The sequence below is a fragment of the Anopheles funestus genome, chromosome 3RL (assembly GCF_943734845.2).
Source record: "Anopheles funestus chromosome 3RL, idAnoFuneDA-416_04, whole genome shotgun sequence".
NCBI lineage: Eukaryota > Metazoa > Arthropoda > Insecta > Diptera > Culicidae > Anopheles > Anopheles funestus.
In genome coordinates, this window is record NC_064599.1 from 11,759,923 (window position 1) to 11,780,597 (window position 20,675).

The window sequence follows — 20,675 nt, forward strand, 5'->3', positions numbered from 1 at the left end:
TTTACACGTATCATATATATATATATTTACAGAGATATCGAAACATTTTTTGTTCAAACGAACGCCTTGCAAAGCGTTACGGTATGATCTACGCCGCAAGTCACTTTCTGGACACGCGCATTAAGTGCTACCTTCAGTGGGAAGAACTGATCGTTTTTATGACCTAGACCCAGGCAGGCGTACCGGTTGTGGCCCCACATATACAGATCGTGCTGATCATTGACTGCCGCACAATGGGTAATGCCTGATGCGATCGAAACCACCTTTGCATTTGGGCTGAATTCGTTCCTGCCAAACAGTGCTGGCGGAATTCGGGTAGGAGTTGGCCGATGCTGCACTTCCGGGCCGAAGCCAAGGATACCGTACCCCCATGAAAATACATCGCCGTGTTCTGAAAGCAAGACGCAGAATGAAGAATTTTATGATTTGGTCTTTAAGAAAATAAACAACGATTTTGATGAAATTACCATTTAAAACAAGGCAATATGAACCGCCAGCAGCAATGTCGACAATTTTGCCACATTCTCTGGAGAAGGAGAGCTGCCGTGGAGTATTGATTTGTGGATTGTCCTGTGCTACATTCCCGAGCTGGCCATATTCCGAATTACCCCATCCAAATAAATCACCCTTCTCTGAAGAAACACGAAAAGAACCAAACGCATAGCATGATACATTTATCTATACTGCAAGTAGCCCGTCCGATCGATATGCTCTTACCATTGATGGCCAATACTGTATCACAGCTGCTGGAAACCTTTACAATCTGTTCCCCTTTCACATCTCCTTCTGCGAGACCGGGATTATCGATCAATCCATACCGACCCAGCCCGGCCTGTCCATCATCGCTCCAACCGCAAGAAAAGACACGACCCGATTCAGTGAGCATTAAACTGTGGTCCTGTCCACATTCGATTGCTCGCACCGGTTCTTCGAGTTGAAGAGTGGTAACCACAGGATTGCGAAAGTAATCCTCATTGGGAACGATTGTTCGACCGCACTGTCCGTAAGCATTATTCCCAAAGGCAAGAACTGTACCACCATCGGTGAGAGCCAGCACGTGTGCTCTACCTGCAGCCACCCGTACTATCCGCTGATCTTGTCGTAACTTCGCTGTGCTTAAATCAATCGGTGCCGGATGGATGAGTAACTCCAGCGGTTTCTTGTGTGGTCCGGGAGCTTTTTGAAATCCCAACTGTCCATCGGTATTTATACCGGTACCCCATAGTTGCGTCTCTTTCTTCGTATTGACCACGTACACAGTAAATCCGTACCCGGATGCAACATCCGACACCGTGTGTCCTTCGGCGAAGCTTAACCTGCTTGGATGCTGCACGAAATCGGTGAATACTTGTGCTTGTTTCTTCACGGATGTCTGCATACCGAGTGCTCCCGTTGCGGCTAAACCCCACACATAAACACGCGTGTCATTTGCTTTAGCTACTGGAAACTGGTGCACCGGCAAACGGGACACATCCTGTCGAAGCACACTGCGTCTACTGCCGGAGGCATAGTACCGGTTGTGCATTAATCCTAACCCCGAAAGGCATGAACGGTACCGATGCAGAGTGGATCGCATGCTGGCGGTTGCTTCTGTTCGCTCGTTTGTACGTACACTCGATGCAGTTTTTTTTGTATATTCGTTTATTTTTATTTACCAATTACATAACCTCACATGTTGCGACCCTTCGTTTGACAGTTCTTAGAATAACAACAGGAGAAAAGCGTTCAGAAAACATTATTACTTGCCCAAGAGCTAAAAGATCTCTTGCACTACCTTTATTGTTTAAAGTAACAAAAATATCATTTCCTTCTGTTCCCATGGCTAGCCGACTGGTAAGTGTAGTGTAGTTGTGCTCCATTTGTGATTCTTTTCAATTAATTCACTTGCCCACTTTTAGACCACGGTCATCACCCGAACATTGGCCGCATCCTGCTACGGAAGATCCTTTAGTCATAGTGCTGGATGGATGAACCGCATATATGAGCCCGACTACCTCGAGGTAATTAGATTGTAGATTTTCGTATTAAAAGAACCAGCCGCATGTCTTCTTTGCTTAAAGTAACCCTAGACCGATGCATGCAGCACATGTAGGCATCAGTAAACAAGTGCACCAAGTACATTTCGGCAGCTTCGTGCAATGCGGTGAGAGCTTCCATTGTGATCCGATACCGATTGTTAAACAACTCCCGTACCACCCTTCCAAAAGCTAACTTTGGGATGAGCATGTGGTACGTTTGTTGCAGATGAAGCATTTCCTTGAGATACGGGGCAATGCGTGGAGCTCTAGCCGGTCTTGGGTTATTGTTGCTAGAGGAAGGTTCCATGTCAGCCGATATCGATCTACGGTATGATCCACGATCATTTCCGTCTGAGGACTGCGTGTCCGTAGAACTTCTGCTGCGACGGCTTCGTTGTGAACTGTATGACGATTCCGAGGCTGGTTGGCTGGCCGTCCGGGACTGGCTACGTGTATTTCTGGATTCGCTTTTGCTTTGCGCAGTTTTTAACAGCGATCTGGGTATACTTTTGCGTCGCGTCATTACTGATAATATATTTTAGTTCAGGCAACACAAACTCGCCACTCGCGCTTCAAATAGTTTTCGACAGTTATTATTGTTTTCATTCAAATGCAAAGGACGCCAAAATCTTCCGATTAGTGTAAATGACACGTGAATAGAAGTCAAACGAGCGCTTGTTCTAAAAGTTATGATTTAGTACAATAATCAAATGAGCTAATTTTCATTTAAATTTTTTCAGTTGCTGAAACCGAAATATCCGCTTTACGAAACGCTGAACCTTACCATCAAAGGCTACGATTATCCGCTGCTTGAAAGCTACCAAAAATTCATCCACAATGTGGCAGATTCAATGGATCTGGAGATAGCTGATGGTTACGCACAACCACCACAAAAATTGAACGTGCAAAAATTTAAAGCCAACTCTAGTGTTATCGATAGCGAATACAAGCTGACCGTATACGAGCGTACGGTGCAGGTGGAAAACGTTCAAGCGCCACTATATCCACTGCTGTTGCGCACATTGCAGGCGGCTCTTCCGGAAGGTGTTACTTTGAAGGTTTCCGAGCATACGTGGGAACAGGAGGAATCGCGTTACGTTCCGGATCGCGATCTAAAGGAGCTTAAGCAGCAGTTGGATGAAATGGGTGGTGCAACGAAGAAAAAATAATCCAAATAAAAAAGGGTAGCAGCTTTAGATTAACAGAAATAAGTAAAATTGTAATGTATTGTAAATTAATGTAGGCACATACATTTTGAAAAATGTACTAAAACAATATTTGTACTAAAACGTAACCTACAGCTAAGCAACTCAAGGGTTAATGAATCATCGTAGGCCAAAAAAGTGCCCATCAAAACAAATCACAAACAGGTCTGCCACAAAACACTTTCACCATATGGAGCTGGAACAGGAATTTCTTCAGCTTTCGACCAAGTTCCTTTTCTTGAACTGTGGCAGTCAGATTGCAGATTATCGAAATGAAATCAACACGCTGCTAAACGAACTGAACGGGCTAAATTATCGTGGTGCAAGAATCGGCGACGTTCGATCTCCTGTTCGGCTAATCGAATCGTTCGTCAACATTCCGGTTCACGAGGACACTCTGGTAGTGAAAGCATGCTTTCTTATAAAATCACTCGTAGGCCGGCAGAAGATTCTACTACCGGAGTCAACAACTCTCGCATTGATTGCGTGGCTTCGAAAATGCCTTGAACGACGGTTCTATCAGGTGGCTTGTGATGTGTTGGGTACATTGCAACTGCTCTTTTGTCGATGCAGTGATATTACACAGGTAAGTAGTTTCACGAAAATGCAGTGCAATTCTATAGTAAAGTTATATTACCATTTCAGCTTCTTGATTTTTTCATATCAAACAATGGAATTCTAGTCAATGTGCTTGCTGATCCGGACTATCGGAAAGTGGAGCCAAGAACCGTCTCTTCTGCCCTCCTTGATCAATGTAGTTCTAGTGAACTTTACTTAGCAGCTGTACTGTGCCTCGAGTCTATTCTGGTTTGCTGCGAACCACTGGCTGTTGAAGTACTCGAACCGTACCTAGCAATAGTGGGCAATGCGGTGCTGGATCTAATATTTAAAGTGCGTCCCGAATCATTCACTGAGCTTGCTTATTACAGCTTGGCAACATCCACAGTGAACTGCCTTCGGATTATTGTCACACTAGAAGACCCGAATGAGTGGACAAACAGTCAGCTTGGCCGTCTTATTGGTACTGCCAAATCCTTCATTATGTACGGCATTCCAGACGTGGGCAAATTAGTACCCCAGCGTGTACCGGTGTCACAACAGGGCATACCAGAACCGCAGCACATACCCATTAGCAAGGGAGGGAAAACAGCAAAGACACGTAAAACCCGGACTCATCCTAAAAGCAAAAAGGGAACACAAAGAAACAATGGTGGTGGTAATCGAGAGCAGAAAAAAGCAACGGACGGAGATATCAATCGTCAACCATACTCAGAGGCAAGCATCGTTTTGGAATGTGAGTAAAAGTGTGTTAAGCTGTATCTAAACTTTATGTGGTAGAAAATGTGCTTCTCCTTCGACAGGGTCCGCTAAATGCCAGCCACCAATAGCCAGTTGCTATCAAACGAGCGATTCGGACTTTTCCGAAAACGAAACTTCCTCTTCCAGAGCACAAATCGAACGGCACCGTACCGCCAAACTGCGGCAAAGCGCGCTAGTACTGATAGGAACATTAGCACAGCACGTTGAAAAGCGCATCATGTTTGGCTACTGGCATGCTCTATTTCCCGACGAAACCCGCACGCCTGCAACGGTATCGCTGTTGAACTGTGTTCTTCGCGATCCTTCTCCAAAATGCCGCATAGCCGCCATCCAGGCTACATCGTTTCTGCTCTACAAATCAAAACCATTTCTTATACAGGCTGAAAGTAGCAAAAAAGCGCTCGTATCGTTTACCCCGTTTTCTGTCACGTTGGGCAACATGGTCATCGAAATGTACGCCATGCTGACGCAAGCACTCACACTCGAGAGTGATCTTACCGTGCTGACACAGCTGCTAAAAGGCCTTACGGTGTTCATTCAGGCGACACCATTTCATCGACTTCGGACAGGAATTGCGAGTCGGTTCGTTCGAATCGTGCGCCCTTTAGTACGGCACAGAGATGCAACTATAAAGGTAGCTGCTCTGATGGTGATGGGCTTTTTAATTTCCGTACCGGATCTGACGGAAGAAATAGCTGGTTTGGTCGGGATAAAGAAATTGGCACAGGCACCGACAGGCAATGTTGCCCGCAGCAAACCAGTTTCAAAGGCGTAAGACTTCTTTATCCGTAGACTCTAATAGGTAGTCTAATTTCTTAATGAATTTTGGTTCGATTTTAGATTCGATCTTGAACTAAACCAGGAGGAGAAGGAGGAAGAGGAAGCCCTGGATTCCGACCCGGAAGAAGATGGTACTTTCAAACAGGAAGACAAACAGGACGGCATATCACTCGAATCGTCCAACGATTACGATAATGCAGGAGAAAACAATATGTCCTGGTTGGTTCAGGTTACGTTGGAAAATTTGGGCATAAACGGCGTTGCTAGCACGGTAATGCCGGTTCGTATGGAATGTCTGCAAGTGTTGTGTGCTATGACGAGCCACTATTCACTACTTGCTGACCATCTTCCGCTGGTAGCGCAGGCTTTGATCAAAGCTTTCGGTGATCCACTGTCCGAGATAAAGCTGTATGCCGGCCGTCTGTTGGATCTGCTGGGACATGCCATTCACACTGAGCTGATTTTACAAGGTAGGGCTGAAGTTAGATGCATCTTTTGCCGTGCTAATATCAGATTCGTTACACAGATAAAATCGATCCCGAGCAGCTTAATGTGGCGATTCACTTCTGGGCCAGCATCATCCCGACTGTAACGGAACAGATACAAGATGTGCGTCTGGTTGCTACATTACGCTCCGTGTGTTGCGATGCCCTCGGTAATGTTGGTGTGCACGTGTACGAAAAATTCCCGGTATGGTATTTTTTTTAATTGTATTGCTTACAGAAGTTTTTGGGTTTTCCCATGTTAATGAAAGTTTCATCGTTTTCTTTAGCGAGATCGGCAACTAGCACTGATTTCTCTGCTAACCGGCTGTACCTTCGATGACGATAGTGCCGTTTCGTCGGCGGCAGCCCGTGCGCTTTCGGTGTACATTCTGTTTCCGTCACTCCGGGATGATGTATGCTACGTGGAAAATACGATTGAATCGATTTTAAGGATAATGAGAGATCCTAATCTTACGGCACGCATTAAAACTAGTTGGTCGCTTGGCAATGCTACCGATGCGCTCATCCTAAATCAACAGCATCATCTGCAGCTTAACCATCAAGCACTACCGGAATCCACCATGGAACAAGGATATTTGTTGATAAGTGACGAGCTGCTTCGACGCATCCTTGAGATAGCGCTCGAATCGGCTAATGACAACGATAAGGTGCGCAGCAATGCAGTACGAACGATCGGAAACGTGCTGCACCTTCTGCGGCCCGGGCAACTTGAGCAACCTACGTGGAGTCCTCTCTACCAGGACGCTATCGAACGCTTGTTACAGAACGTAACTGTTTCGAGCACCGTCAACGTAAAGGTGAAATGGAACGCATGTTACGCGCTTGGCAATATGATGAAAAATGAAACGTTCTTCCTGTCTGGTGTTGGTGCTGGAACCTGGGAACGGCGAGTCTTTCCTGCACTATGTGAAACCGTTGTCAGTTCGCCCAACTTTAAGGTACGCATTAATGCGGCCCAGGCTTTATCAATAATAGGAAGGCGGGAGCACTATGGTGGGTTTTTCCACCAGATCTGGCTCGCTCTTTTGCAAGCACTCGAACAGTCAGATAATTTGGTAGATTACAACGAGTACAAGCGAAGGGATTCGCTGCAAGAACAATTGTGTCTGTCACTAGCGCATCTGTTACGTTTTGCGACCAAGGAAGATGTAGTGCCGATGGCAAGCGTTCTGTTACCACTGTATGATGCCGTACGAGGGAACTGGGTACGTGTGATAAGTCGCATACTGCCGGAGAAGAGCGCGGCCCTGCTGGAGTCGTATCGTGTTTTGCTGGAATTACGCAAGAGCATCAAAGGTGGTGATGGTGAGTCAATACCTGTTTCGTCCTGGGACCTGCTTCTTAAATGTTTCACAGACTCTGATGTTTGTTGAACGGCGGAGCGCCTTCGACAGGAAGACACATACTTGGAAGTATATCAGCCTACGTATTGGAAGAAGACAACTATCGGAGCAGCTACAACGCTGAGATGAGCGGAAGCTCACTACTCACTAGGCAATTTCGGACAAGACAGGGCAGCAAAGCAGTTAGACTCTTTGTTAAGAGAGAGAAGTATGAATATTTAATGGTACCCTTTAAAATTAGCCTATTCGTGTTTGTCTACTCTGCTACATGGTTGATCATTGGAACGTCAACTTCTTCGCCGTTAGGCTTCACGGCATTCATCAGCTTTTCACAGGTCTGATATAGTAACGGTTCCCCGTCCATCGTCTCTCGCAACTCGCGACACATCTGCTCAAAGGTGGATTCCTTCAGCTGTCCCATTTGAATAGCCGTCCTGATGATTTGTTCATCGATCGGTCCAACGAGGAAAAATATTGCTTCTCGAACCTCCGCACAGGCGGTCTCCACATCGAATTCTCCGCCATCATCTGCTGAGTCTTCTTCCTCCATCGCCGTACCATCCTCGGTTGCTCTCGAGGGTGTTTCCATCGGTGGATTTTTCAGTGCTTCTGCCAATTGGTCATAAATTTTCACCATATATACAAATGATTCCGCCCGGAAGTGGTACATAATACCGCTGTAAATGTTACTGATTGATACGAAGATGCACACATGGTTTTTTGAAACCGGAAACAGTATGCTTTCGTTAACAAATGATGCAAGCACACGGTGAACGCACTGATCTACCTCGCTCACGTACGCCTCGTACAGCTCGTTCGCGTTCACGATAAAATGCTCATGAATCTCCAAAAAGCGACGCATCGTTTTGATGTCCTTCTGTGTTAGTGTTTCCTCGTCAAAGCCATCACTGCCGGCATCTCGCGCCGGAAAGGGATACAGTTGTTTAAAGGCCTCGAACAGTCCCTCCAATAGGCAGCTCTTAGCGAAAAGACGATAAAACTCATTTAGCTGTGCATAATCCACTTCCGCCTCGGTAAAGCGATTGATCATTGCGTTCACAGTCTCAGTCGTATGTTCCAGCAGTGCTCTGTTGGTGCTGGTAGCGAGGATGAGCGCTAGCTTTTCCGTCAGATTGTCGACCTTCTTCATCACACCAAACCAATGATAGCGTTCATCGTCTGATCGATCGAAAAGGGTTGTCAGTGTTCGCATCAGTTGAACTAACACCGGAGCATCGGTAATGGAGAGGAAGTCACATAAAGCCACCAGCAGATGACTCTGCTGATAGAACAGATTGTGCATCTCATCCACACAGCACATGTTACCGATGATGCCAAACAGGATCTCGATTAAGCGATAGTCCTCGGAATTGGCAGCTAAAGCAAGGAACAGCTCAATGACGTCCTGTTCGAGCAGAAATCGCACCACATCCGGTTCAATCGTCATGTCCCATAGGTTGCAAAGGTCATGTTCGAATTCGTCGTCCTCCTCTAGCAACCGGTTGCCCTGTTTCGAAAGCTTCAGGATGGTCGACAGGACGAAGCGTTCCGAGTACATCGTCTCACCAATTCGATCGCCCTTGAGAGTTTGGAGTTTTTCCTGCAGTTTCGCTTCATCTTCCTCGTCTGGGTATTTATTGGAAGATATTTCGTTTGCTGTGGAACTTTCTCCAGTTCGTGGGCAATCTGCATGAGTTTCGGGTTGTGTATTCTCCTTTTTAAGCGTGCTGATTTCTTCGGCATTAGAAGGTTTTGCTTCTTTTTCAACATCTTCTGATGTTTGCTCGACAACACCACTAACGCTATCCATTGTATTCATTTGCTCTGATATCTAGAAAAGCGTTAATGGATCGAGTTAATAAGTTAAGAATTCCGTTTGTTTATACTTTACCGGCTAGAAGCTATTTCGGTACAATTGTTTACAGTTCTGAATCGCTGATGACTAGCAAACTAAAGCTTTCCCAAACAGCAAACCGTCTCCAATTAGAAATACTGTGGTCGTTGGAGGGATTTTTGAACCAACAGGTTGTCCTTAGAGCAGATGCAGATGATTCAATAAAGCTGTAGATAGTAGATTTACATATCCGTTGAACCGTAACTAGATGTTATATTTCTCCGATAAGCAAATAAACAAAACTCCAACCAGCTGGATTATTTGGTCGGCATTCTTCCTAGAGAAGCTGTCAAATACAACGTCAGGTAAACGTCATCCGTGTTTTTAGTACAATCCGTCGACGCATTGACAGCCTTCAATAGATTCGCGGACGTAAACAATAGCACAAAACCTCGTGTTTCGTTCCGAGCTGCATCGGTCACATAAATTTACCCGATTCTGCAAGTGAAACTGACCATTTCGGAAACCCGTAGTACAAGATGAGTGCAGTCGCACTGGACGAAGTGCCAGGCTTTACACTTCACACGGCCGAAGTGGATTACGACGATGAAGTGAGCGGAGGAAAGAAAGGCAAGAAAAAATGTGGCGGATTTCAGGTGATGGGTCTCAGCGCACCGTTATTGAAGGGAATTGTTAAGATGGGCTACAAAATTCCAACACCCATTCAACGAAAAACTATTCCCCTAATCCTGGAGGGGCGCGATGTGGTAGCAATGGCAAAGACCGGTTCTGGTAAGACGGGCTGCTTTCTGATCCCGATGTTTGAAAGGTTAAAGCAACGAGAAGCGAAGGCGGGAGGAGGCGCTCGAGCACTGATCCTTTCCCCGACCCGTGAGCTGGCCATACAGACGTTTAAGTTTATCAAACAACTGGGCCGATTCATGGATCTGAAAACCATTCTGGTACTCGGTGGAGATTCGATGGATTCACAGTTTGCCGCCGTTCACACGCTTCCTGACGTGATTGTCGCCACGCCGGGTCGTTTTTTGCATCTCTGTGTGGAGATGGATCTGAAGCTAAACTCGGTACAGTACTGCGTGCTAGATGAAGCCGATCGATTATTTGAGATGGGATTTGGTGAGCAGCTGACCGAAACGATCCAGAGATTGCCGGAGTCCCGCCAAATGGTACTGTTCAGTGCGACACTGCCGAAGCTGATGGTGGACTTTGCATCGGCAGGCCTATGCCAACCGGTACTGATACGATTGGACGTAGAATCGAAAATACCGGACACACTCGATTTGAAGTACATTTACTGTCGGCCAGCGGAACGTTACGCCACGCTGTTGGTGCTGTTACGCGATGTGATCCCTAGCACAGCACAGACGGTTATTTTCGCCGGCACCCAGCATCACGTGGAATTGATTTCATTGGTAAGTACGGACAACTACATGTATTGTCTTTACTTTTTCTTAACGCGCAGTCTTCCTTATTGCAGATGCTGACCAAAGCTGGGATTCCGAACAGTCATGTTTACTCTGGACTGGATGCGTCCGCGCGTAAAATTAATACAGCCAAATTTACGCATCACAAAGTGAATGTACTCGTCGTGACAGACATTGCCGCGCGTGGTCTCGACATTCCGACGCTGGATTACGTTATAAATCTGCATTTCCCGGGCAAACCGAAGCTGTTCATCCATCGCGTCGGACGTTGCGCTCGTGCTGGCCGGAGTGGCATGGCCTATTCGATCTTTTCAAATGATGATATCGCTCACCTGATCGATCTTCACATGTTTCTGAATCGTCCACTCGATCCGGACGATCGGAATATAGTTGGAATCGTTCCACCGGATACGCAGGAAACGGAACATCTGCTAGTGCAGCAGTACGTGCAGCACGTTGACCTCGCGACGGCATATCGGGTGAGCAATAATGCGTACAAACAGTACATCGTAACCCGACCAGCAGCATCAGCGGCATCGAACAAGCGAGCGAAACAATTTAAAATTAACGAACTAGGCGTGCTTGAAGATTTTCTACGCGAAAACGCACAACCGGATAGTGAAACGAAGGGCAAGAAATCGAGAAAAACAGAGTCGATTGTGCAGAAGAAAGACAATAAGATGCAGGAGGTGAAATCAAGCGCCCCGCCGAAAGTCGATGCGGATGCATTTAGGAACGATTTTCTGGCGCGTATGAAAAACTATCGTCCGAATTCGACCATTTTTGAATTAAACCCCAAAGCGAACGCCCGGGAGCTGGTTGCAATGACGCAGAAGCGTGAAGCGGATGAGGCGAAGATTGAAAAACACAAGCGTAAGATGGCCGAACTAGAAGCGGAAGAACAGGAGAAGCGGCAAAATAAATCGACATCAGAGGAAAACGAGGAACCAAAACGGCGCAAGGGACCGACTCGCGACGAGGAGCATTTCATCGCTTACCAGGCGAAGGATGCCGTTGAGGAAGATGGTTACGCGATCGACAATTTCACTCGCCAGGCTAACTCGGCCGAATTGAGTGTCGTGAGCGATACGGCCGAAGGACATCGGATGCACCGACAGCTGCAAAAGTGGGATCGTAAGAAAAAGAAGATGGTAAACGTGGAAAACCCTAAGGCCGGAAAGATTCGTACCGAGCATGGTGTTTGGATTGCGGCATCGTACAAGACGGGCCGGTACGACAAGTGGAAGGAGCGTACCAAGTTGGACGAAAAGTTGATGGCAGAACAAGCACAGCAATCGGACGATGAGGGCGATACGGCCGGTAAGGCGGGACCGATCCAAATGCGCAACTATCCGACTACGCACTGGGGGCGACACAATGCAAAGGCCGATCTGCGTAAGTTACGCGATCTGGATCTGAAAACACCCGAACAGATCGTGAAGAAACGGCTCGATAAGGAAACGAAGATGGAAAAGGAGAAGGCGGCACGGCTGAAAAACATTCAACGCAAAAAGCGCGCGTTGGCAAAGCGGAAGGGTGGCAAGGGTAAGTAATTACTCATTGGAAATATTAATAATAAATGCTTGCAAGAATATATCCAGCAGTTAGTATGTTAGAAAAACTTGTTCTAAAGCCTATGTCCTTGATATCTATTCCTTAATCCATTGATATCTATTCAAGATCTAGTTAATCTAGTTAGCTGTAGGCCAATTCCAGATCTTATCAAACGTATGACCTGTGTCCAACTAATTAATCCCTTATGATTCGTTTTGAAAGAATTTTGCTCAGCAGAGACGCCACACACTCAGAAGAGACGTTAATAGAAAGGTGAAAAGGGCCAATATTGAAATAATATTCGAAATTACTTCCTTATCATTCGTCACACTGAAACAATTCCTTCGCATCATGCCGGGCCAAAGGTTGCGAAGAACATACCCATCCCAATATCTCTATCGGACGGCCGCGCAATACATTAGCGAAAGGAATTGTAGGCAAACTGAAAAACGGCATGGTTGTTGGTTCAGCTGAATAACACGAGGGTTCGACCGAATGAGATACAAAAAGACAGAAAACCGGAATGATACCCACAAAAACCGGAAGGAAGCATTTACGGCCGTACGACAACCGTTATCGCAGGTTATCGTTGGAGTATTTTTTATGGCTTTTTTGTTTGTGGGACTAGTCCGTCTTCGATATCCTAAATTTGGTATCATTGTTTGTGAGGAACGAATTCTTCGATGTTTTTTTGCAAAAGCGGGAAATGAAGAAATCATGGGTACATTCAAGGATAGTTTTTTTCGTCTAATTACACAACTGGTTATCGTTCTCCATCTACATTTTTTGATAAGCTATCAAGAATGCGCACATGTTCCTTTTTACCTCCAGTATTGGTATGTTAATTGCTTTAACTATTTGCTTTTTTATGGCAACGGTGTAATTGTGTGTTCTTTGTTCTATAGATTGGCCTAGATTTGTAATACCATTTCGTTAGCAATGGACTGTTTGGGTTCTGATGCGCCGGAAAGGAAGTAACGATATAAGGATCAAGGACAAACGTTCATCGACCACTCCTTGTAATTCCTTGCATTGGACCTGTATTGCGTGTTAACCTTGAATCAGACCGCAACATAATCACCACTGGCGTCCAAGAACTTCTGGTTAGACGTCTGGACTTGAGTTCATAGTTTTCCCTACGATTAAATGGCGTCGAATGATGCATGGGTTGAGGGACTTTTTATGCGCCCATTTGTTCGACCTTCCCATTTTCGTACCATTTTGTCTAGTTTCAAATATCGGCCACGATTGCCCGAGGTGAGACAAAATTGCCACGCGCCCAGCACGACACATCGCTGATTGTACCCTCGGAAAAAATAGGGTGCCAATAAGAAATTACATCCATTAGCGGACGGGGCAGATTCTAATGTTGTTGAAGGGGATCAGTTTTCAACGGGAATTCTATTACGGAAGCATGCGACTAACAACATACGGGTGTTTCAAAATAATAATGCGAGAGGGGGGAATGCGCACGTTTTTAACGTGGAAAAATAATGAAACCTGGGTTGCTGGTGGTGGCTTTTCAAAGGAGCTTACAAATGGATATGAAGTGACTAATTCAATCATTACCAATCGAAAATGTTGGTACCCTTATGGTTGTAAATAAAACTTTGTATCCATTGTTCGAACAAAACGAATCATCCAATTGATTCGATTTCGGAAAAAAAATGTTGGCATTCCTGACAGCAGCTGTTTCCCTGTGGGTTTCTTTGTGCCACAGGACAAACAGTAGACATATGGTTCAAAAATGGAGGCTAAACAGAAGAAGCTGGTTCAATTCGTATAAATTAGTTCACAAACAGATAATTGTTGAATAGTAACGAGGGCGGTTTGACTGTTTCTTAATTGGACTCTGATTTATGATGACAATAGAAGAGTGGCTAGGACAAACGCCGATCAAATTTGTAACAGTTACTTGAACAAATGAGAAGTTCCAATACATTCCTAATTGATTCGCTTGCATCGTTTCGTATACATCCGTCTAAAAGACTATAAAACGCATTTAAGGATATTAATTTCGTTTGGTGTATCAATAACGTTGATTATTTTGGTTTTTTAAAATTTATGTTGAAAAAGTTGCTTGAAAAAATAGCACTGCCAATGATTTTTACCTATAATCGATCTTTCTCACTCACTCACCACGAGTAAGTGAAAGGCAAATGGTGAGTCACAGAGTAAGCGAGACAGTTTGATCGCACATTGGAATTTTGTGTGTACAGAAGTTCGGGCAAACATTCGAGTTTCGAGCAGTTCGTATTCATCAACAACTATCATTAAAAAGATACTAAATTTAAATCGTTTCCAAGATCATTATCATAAAAATAATCGTCAACTATACGACAAAGGCAAAATAAGAAGCGGAATTTTAAACCGCTGTTTCTCATCACCAAAGGTATGTTTTGTTAGTTGGGAACTGGTGGGCAAAACTTCTCACGCACTATGGGCGATGGCTTCGGCAGTGTTCGGCCCATTTGCGGTAAACGGAGCTCGCAGCGTCTCTTTCCCTCCGAGCAGTTTGCCTCTCGCTCTATGGAAAGTCCGGATTTGGTGTCAGTGTTTGTTGTGTCAGCCATTTTTTTTCTCACTCTAAAAGTCAAAGCGTATGGATGTGCGTCTGTCGCGTCCGCGTTCCGAGTGTTTTGTGTTAAAAATTGTACATTACGCAAAGCTGCCTGCATGGACAAATGCAACTAATTAGCGAAACAGTGAAGGTGTAACTACAATTCCAGTGTAGGTTAGTGTTTTGCGGCAAAGATACCCAGCTAAAAAGTTAAGCTAGCTGTAGGTGCATTTAAATCCCGTACAAACAGCGTTCACTACCACTCCCGCACGAGGGTTTCGTGTGTATCATTTTGCTTCAAACCATGAGGTTGAACCATCTAGAAACGATAGTTGTGCGATGTAGCTAGCTGATCTGTGGAACGGAAATGCTGTGCTGATGTGTGTGTGTGTGGAATTGTACGTGTGAATCCCGGTTGCTTTGTTGGGATGCTTGTTGCCAGCAATACACACGCAGAGCAATGCGTCAGAAGCATGCGACGGGCGAATGCAAACAAGTATGTGTGAGATTGCAGCAGCTTCTACCCTATCGTGGCGCTATCGTTTTGTGGATTTCTAAAATGTTTGCTTGAGTGTGAAAATAAGAGCTGTCACATTAAAATATGGAAATTGCACATTGAATTAAAAGATAAATTTAATAAGGAAAAAGGAAAAATCATACAGTGTGGTGCATGGAATATGAATATGCTTCGTAAGAAATGTGTCAGTGTGTGCGCAACGAACAACAAGAAATGGAATAAGTATGTAGGTGGTGTTTTTGTTCCTGCGAAACAAACGTACAAACATTGTGAACCAACTTCTAAAGTGAATGCAATTTAAATTTGTCAGCCTTCGAGGTCAGATCGAGGAAATCATTATTTTCCGTTCCTTTTTGCGGGGGGTGTATTTTGTGTGTGTGCATTGCTCTCTCACTCACGTACTGTCTGTCGCGTTTCTTCATTCTGTTTGCGTGGCACCATTGCATCCGTGTCAACTAGGCATAAGTTTATGCCCTTCAATCCCCCACGCGCAAAACAGAGTTAGAGAAAAAAACAGTGAATTCAATGATATTGTCTCAAAAATTCAATAACGTCCGTAAGGTGTTTGTAATGTGCCTAAAACAAAGCCTAAAATGTAGCATTAAATCAAACCAAAACAACGCCCTAAACACATTCTCCTGTTCATTTTGTTTAAGTGTATGCGTGCTTGCGCATGCTTGTGTGTGTGCGGTTATGTAGTTGTATATCGCTGCGTTCTTCCATTGGGGTGGTGGAGTGATAAACAAATGCTTACTTTGCTTTCCGATAGCTTTCTGTTTTCATCCAGCCAGTTTTCTTGTCCATTTAATGGTTGATCTTTTGCAGTGAAGATTGTTGCCGCCGGAAATTTGCTGTTGTTTTAGTTGATAGTGTGTGAGTGTGTAATTGTTTTTCTCATCTAGCTACGATACGATATAGCTTCCTGTGTATACGAAGTGTAAAGAATTTCGGCTCAGTTTGTGGTGTTTTCCGTAGTGTCGTTCTTCCTTTCGGCTGTGTGGAGATATTAGGTGCAGCCGTTAGACAAAAAAAACGTCGAAAAAAGTATCTTCAAAAAGGAGTATAAAAGCTACAGAAACGCATTTGTTGCTGGTTTGAATATTACAAAAAAGGTAAGTTCTAGTAATTGCGACAAATTATCCCTGTTTGCGACAAATTATGTTAAAAAGACAGAAAAGGAAAATCTCAGTAGGTGCCCTTCATATGGTGACTATCTTTCTTTCGTGCCAAGACAACCACCTCAAGAGGTTTTGGGACTTGTTCCCCGATCGTGTCGTGTTGATCCCCGAATGCTCCACCATTTTGACGTTGCTTTTGTCCAAAAGTTTAAGCTTATCATAATTGAAAACACGAGCTTGTCAAGCATTTAACCCAACACGCACAGTATGTTCGAGTTCGTCCCAATTCGAAATCACATAAACAATAACAATTGTTTAGAGCATCTTGTCTCCCCACTTTCCCGCAAGTAGGAAAATAGCACTCGCAAACGAAACACTTTTGTGGTACATAAATTCTTTCATCCAAAAATAACTCCAATGAGACCAGTTCCGGCATGGCTTGGGCACCATATGGGAACAGGGAAATGTAGATTCCTCCCGTGCCCCATCGTTCCTTCCCGGTGGTATTTTACTGCAGATTGCAACACTCACCACAATTCTACGCGGGTTTGTTGCTTATCCCACCCCCAAAACAAGGAAAGGAAAATGGATGAGGAGCGTGGGAATGGGGTGGGGGGGGGGGGGGGGGGCAAAAGGGCGTAACATAACCCTCCGGATCACAAACATTCTCGTTACGCAAAATCCCCTAGACGCAAACTCGCTCGGTGTGCGCTTTTGGAAAATGAATGGTTGGAAACAAATATCATATTTTCCAATTTTCCGACAATTGGTTCCTCTTCCCCCTCCCCCTTATTTCTTCAATTTTTTTGTTGCTTACATTACCACTGGAACCCTTCGCAATTTCTTCCTTTTAAAATTTCTCCCTCCCAATCTCCAGACATAATAGACGTAAAGGGGGAGGAACGATATTTCCCACAGGCGCCTTATTGGGTTGAGCGTAAATTTTGTGGCTTTTTTAACAACCATATTCACGTTCGTTTTCGATGATCGTAAATCAATTTTCATTCCATTCCTGCGCTTGCTGTTGTACGGTTGAAGACGGCAAGTTGTATTTCCCCCTTTTTTTGGCAAAACAATTACTGTTTGGGGTGTGGGTTGCATCTTTAAACAAACACAATTCCTCAGTCCCGTTTGTCGATGGGAAATTTTTGCTCTTTTTTCCCTAATGTGTTAGTAATTGCACCGTAATATCATGCACATGCCGAGGTTTGAAGACTCAAGACCTTCTCTCACACAACATCTTTAAGCTCAACAGCTTTGCTCGTACACGAAAGCTTCAACTGTGTGTAAATCCGCTTGTTTTGCGTGGAGTGGACTTTTCACACATCTTTCGCTTACTGGGATCGATGTGTGTAGCGAAAGCGAGATCCTTGAGATGGAAATTGTGCCAGACGTGTGCCGCAGCTTCTGTATTAAGAAGCCTGGATGGCAGACTACGGCATTTCGAATGTTGGTGTAGTGGTATACGGCTTTTCTACGTCCGAATCGCGTGGGTGTTGTTCCATATCCTTGCTGGAATGTACGAGAGTAGAACTGAGAGTGTGTGAGAGAGAGAGAGAGAGAGACTCTTCAATGACGTTGGTAAAAACGAAACAAAAATCGCTTTGCCTTGAACGCAGGACGAGCTTTTCGTTCGGAGTCATTCGGGTTTTCACCTCCTCCTCCCACCCCATTCCCCCCCTTACGAACTTCGTATGTGTGTGTACTTGTACTAGGGGTGTACGGGACGGGGGTGGTTTTGCTCACATACATTCACACCCAGTGTCGGACACCGAATCAGAATAAACACCTCAGACTGGGCGACTCCACATTGGGTCGTCCTTCGTCCTTTGGAGTTGCTTATTGACGCTGATTAAATGTGTATTTGTCCCTCGCGCTGGCAAGCTTCGCTGATGGTAGTAGTGTTTGTAGGCCACCCTTAGGCAAAACCTTAGCAGAAGGGCGCGACCAGACGGAACCACTATATGTACGTTAGAAGGAACACAAAAAAAATCCTGCGCTTTCCATTTGCATTTGTATTATGTGCCTTCGCGAAGGAAAAGCTTATTGCATGTAAACTAGTGGATGATATAATTATTTAACCTTTTTTTGTTGTTGCTGTGAAATAAAGGGTCAAACATCGGGTTATGTTGCAGTTCGGTAGGAACATTCGCGTTTTCACCAATACAAAGAGAGAACTGCTCTACTCGCTTCGTCCTAGCTCAATGAATGAATCGACCCGGTCTCGGTCTTTGCCAGGTTTGCTTCTCCGTCACGATGGTTGAAAGTTGTATTCCGTTTGCCTAGTCCGTCTGTCTCTTTTTTCCTTTTTTTTATTTTGTTCTACTACCGACTTCAGGGTTTGGGGGTAAAATGCTGCCAAGTCGAAGGACGACGAGTGCAGAAGTAGTAGAAAAACACGTCACCTTCGTTAAGCGGAACACAGGAAAAATGACGGAACTAGCTGTCACTCAAGACCTTCCCTTGCAACTACCCGGTTAGGCTTTTGCAGTAATCCTACGACAATCGATTTCTGGACACACTACTACTACCGTCGTGATATCGTGTCTGCCGTGGAGAGAAGGAACGAGTGTTGCTTAATTTTTCTTTCAAAAAAAAAAACCTAGAAAAGATGTACTTAAGCATTACTTCACAACACGTCGTTATCCAGTTAGGGTTGTTTTTTTTATTTTCGGTGTTAATATGCCGAAGAAAAGCTTTCTTCTCCTTGAGTATATTGTACTTTATTTGAATAAAGTTTGATCTTTGAAGATTCTTCTCCTTTTTATCTCTTGCTACACGAAAAGAGGGCAGAATCAATCATTTAACACACGTGTCCTAGATTTGAATGATTGTTTTAGAAGTGTTTTTTTTTTGTTTTCCAACTAGGGTAGTAACTTCCTTCAAAGCATCTTGTTTTCGAAGTTACTTTCGCCGACGAGAGGTAATCCTTTCATCCGGACACTGACAGGGGAAAAAGAAATGCTTATGTTTTCCATTCGCGTGTTGCATACACGTGTCTGGGTGAGGATGTTGAATCCATCTGGAACGCAGAACAAAGTTTCAATTCGTTTGGCGGACGTCTAACTTTTGTGTGGAATTGCCTCCTTCAATAGAAGCTTTTATGTGAGATTTTTATTACAGAAAAACTGTGGAGGATTCGAATTGACTCCAAACGTGCTTAGGTCACTTTGGGCAAATTCATTCCCCGGAAGGCCAATCAATCACTTTTGAAGGAATTAAGGTACACATATTAACCATCAAGAGGAGAGGAGTACTCCAACTAAACTTATCCTTCAAACTCTTACGTCAAATTTTCCCTCGTTTTTGTCGGTAAAAGCAGCTTAAAATATATCCCAGATAAGGTTACATTGCGTTTGCCATGTTTGGGCTACCACAACACGACTATCACCTTCATCATCATCATAATCATCATCCTTAATGATCGTCTCTAGATAGCCTAGAAAGCCATCCAAGCGTAGAATCGTAGAAGAAATAAAAGACATTTTTCCTACTTATCTCTTTTCTCTCCTGAATTTCTTTTTCTTTCAACCATCGCCAACACACGGTGTAGAAATGTAGCATTTGTTTTCGAAATTTTCATTCATGCACACTAGAAATGTGTAAAGTGAGTAAATATGTGAGTTGAAACGAAAATGTGCGAAAAAAATGCTAAGGCTATCGTTAGGAAATTGGCAAATTTTTAGATTTTTTTTATTTTGTTTTATTTATTTCTTCTTTTAAAGCACTATTTGAGTGAAAAGAAACTTATTGCAACAATTTCGCATTAAAGTAAAACAATTTTTAAATTTTGATAAATTGCTCAAAAAAATGGCAAGGGGTAAGCCTTATAAAATTTTCGAGTTGAAAATATTTTTTTTATTTTTTTGTTATTTTTTATTCTTTTCTTCTTTTAAAGCATTATTTGAGTGAAAAGAAACTTATTGCAGCATTAAAATATATCAAATTTATAAATTTTGCAATATTACTTAAAATATAGCCTTAGGAGATTGGCATATTTATAGAAACATCTAAGACATCTATACAGACATACAGACATCGGAAGGCATGGCCGTCCAAGAAGAAAATGTAGCCATTGATGCCATCTATCGACCACAGGTTAAAGATTGGCGATCCGTTATATACCGACCGAGTTATAGGGAAAACTTGATGCGAAAATGAGCCTAGGAGATTGGTAAATTTATAGATTTTTTTGATTTTTTTAAATTTTTTTTATGCTTTTTTTAATTTAAAGCATTATTTGAGTGAAAAGAAACTTATTGTAACAATTTCGCATGAAAATAAAACAATTTTTAAATTTTGCTAATTTGCTCAAAAAAATGGCAAGGGGTAAGCCTTATGAAATTTTCGAGTTGAAAATTTTATTTTTATTTTTTTGTTATTTTTTATTCTTTTTTTCTTTTCAAGCATTATTTGAGTGAAAAAAAACTTATTGTAACAATTTCGCATTAAAATTTATCAATTTATAAAATTTT

The 20,675-nt window shown here is 43.7% G+C and overlaps 6 protein-coding genes across 8 annotated transcripts in view; 4 read left to right on the forward strand and 2 right to left on the reverse strand.

Annotated features, from left to right (window-relative positions):
* Positions 1–1,576, reverse strand: LOC125770803 (RCC1-like G exchanging factor-like protein). Its single transcript, XM_049440797.1, has 3 exons — positions 718–1,576; positions 468–632; positions 1–391 (listed from the first exon to the last, which is right to left on the reverse strand). Exons 1-3 carry the CDS (start codon positions 1,574–1,576, stop codon positions 54–56), a joined length of 1,362 nt encoding a protein of 453 aa, XP_049296754.1. The 3' UTR covers positions 1–53.
* LOC125770804 (uncharacterized) lies at positions 1,546–3,252 on the forward strand. Its single transcript, XM_049440798.1, has 3 exons — positions 1,546–1,833; positions 1,899–2,000; positions 2,759–3,252. The coding sequence occupies exons 1-3, from the start codon at positions 1,546–1,548 to the stop codon at positions 3,185–3,187; spliced, it is 819 nt and encodes a 272-aa protein (XP_049296755.1). The 3' UTR covers positions 3,188–3,252.
* LOC125770798 (HEAT repeat-containing protein 6) lies at positions 3,243–7,412 on the forward strand. Its single transcript, XM_049440793.1, has 6 exons — positions 3,243–3,809; positions 3,869–4,517; positions 4,585–5,314; positions 5,384–5,793; positions 5,850–6,013; positions 6,096–7,412. The coding sequence occupies exons 1-6, from the start codon at positions 3,339–3,341 to the stop codon at positions 7,200–7,202; spliced, it is 3,531 nt and encodes a 1,176-aa protein (XP_049296750.1). The 5' UTR covers positions 3,243–3,338; the 3' UTR covers positions 7,203–7,412.
* On the reverse strand, positions 7,364–9,328 carry LOC125770800 (uncharacterized). Its single transcript, XM_049440795.1, has 2 exons — positions 9,064–9,328; positions 7,364–9,003 (listed from the first exon to the last, which is right to left on the reverse strand). The coding sequence occupies exon 2, from the start codon at positions 8,989–8,991 to the stop codon at positions 7,429–7,431; it is 1,563 nt and encodes a 520-aa protein (XP_049296752.1). The 5' UTR covers positions 8,992–9,003; positions 9,064–9,328; the 3' UTR covers positions 7,364–7,428.
* Positions 9,329–9,403: 75 nt separating this feature from the next.
* On the forward strand, positions 9,404–12,045 carry LOC125770799 (ATP-dependent RNA helicase DDX54). The gene is made up of 2 exons (XM_049440794.1): positions 9,404–10,439; positions 10,505–12,045. The coding sequence occupies exons 1-2, from the start codon at positions 9,546–9,548 to the stop codon at positions 12,002–12,004; spliced, it is 2,394 nt and encodes a 797-aa protein (XP_049296751.1). The 5' UTR covers positions 9,404–9,545; the 3' UTR covers positions 12,005–12,045.
* Positions 12,046–14,547: 2,502 nt separating this feature from the next.
* LOC125771421 (phosphatidylinositol 4-kinase beta) overlaps positions 14,548–20,675 on the forward strand; it is a 90,194-nt gene continuing 84,066 nt past the window's right edge. The window contains exons 1-2 of one of the 3 annotated variants that reach the window (XM_049442017.1): positions 14,548–14,739; positions 15,908–16,194. The gene's annotated coding sequence lies outside the window, so the exon portion shown is untranslated. The other 2 variants (XM_049442018.1, XM_049442019.1) reach the window with 2 other exon arrangements.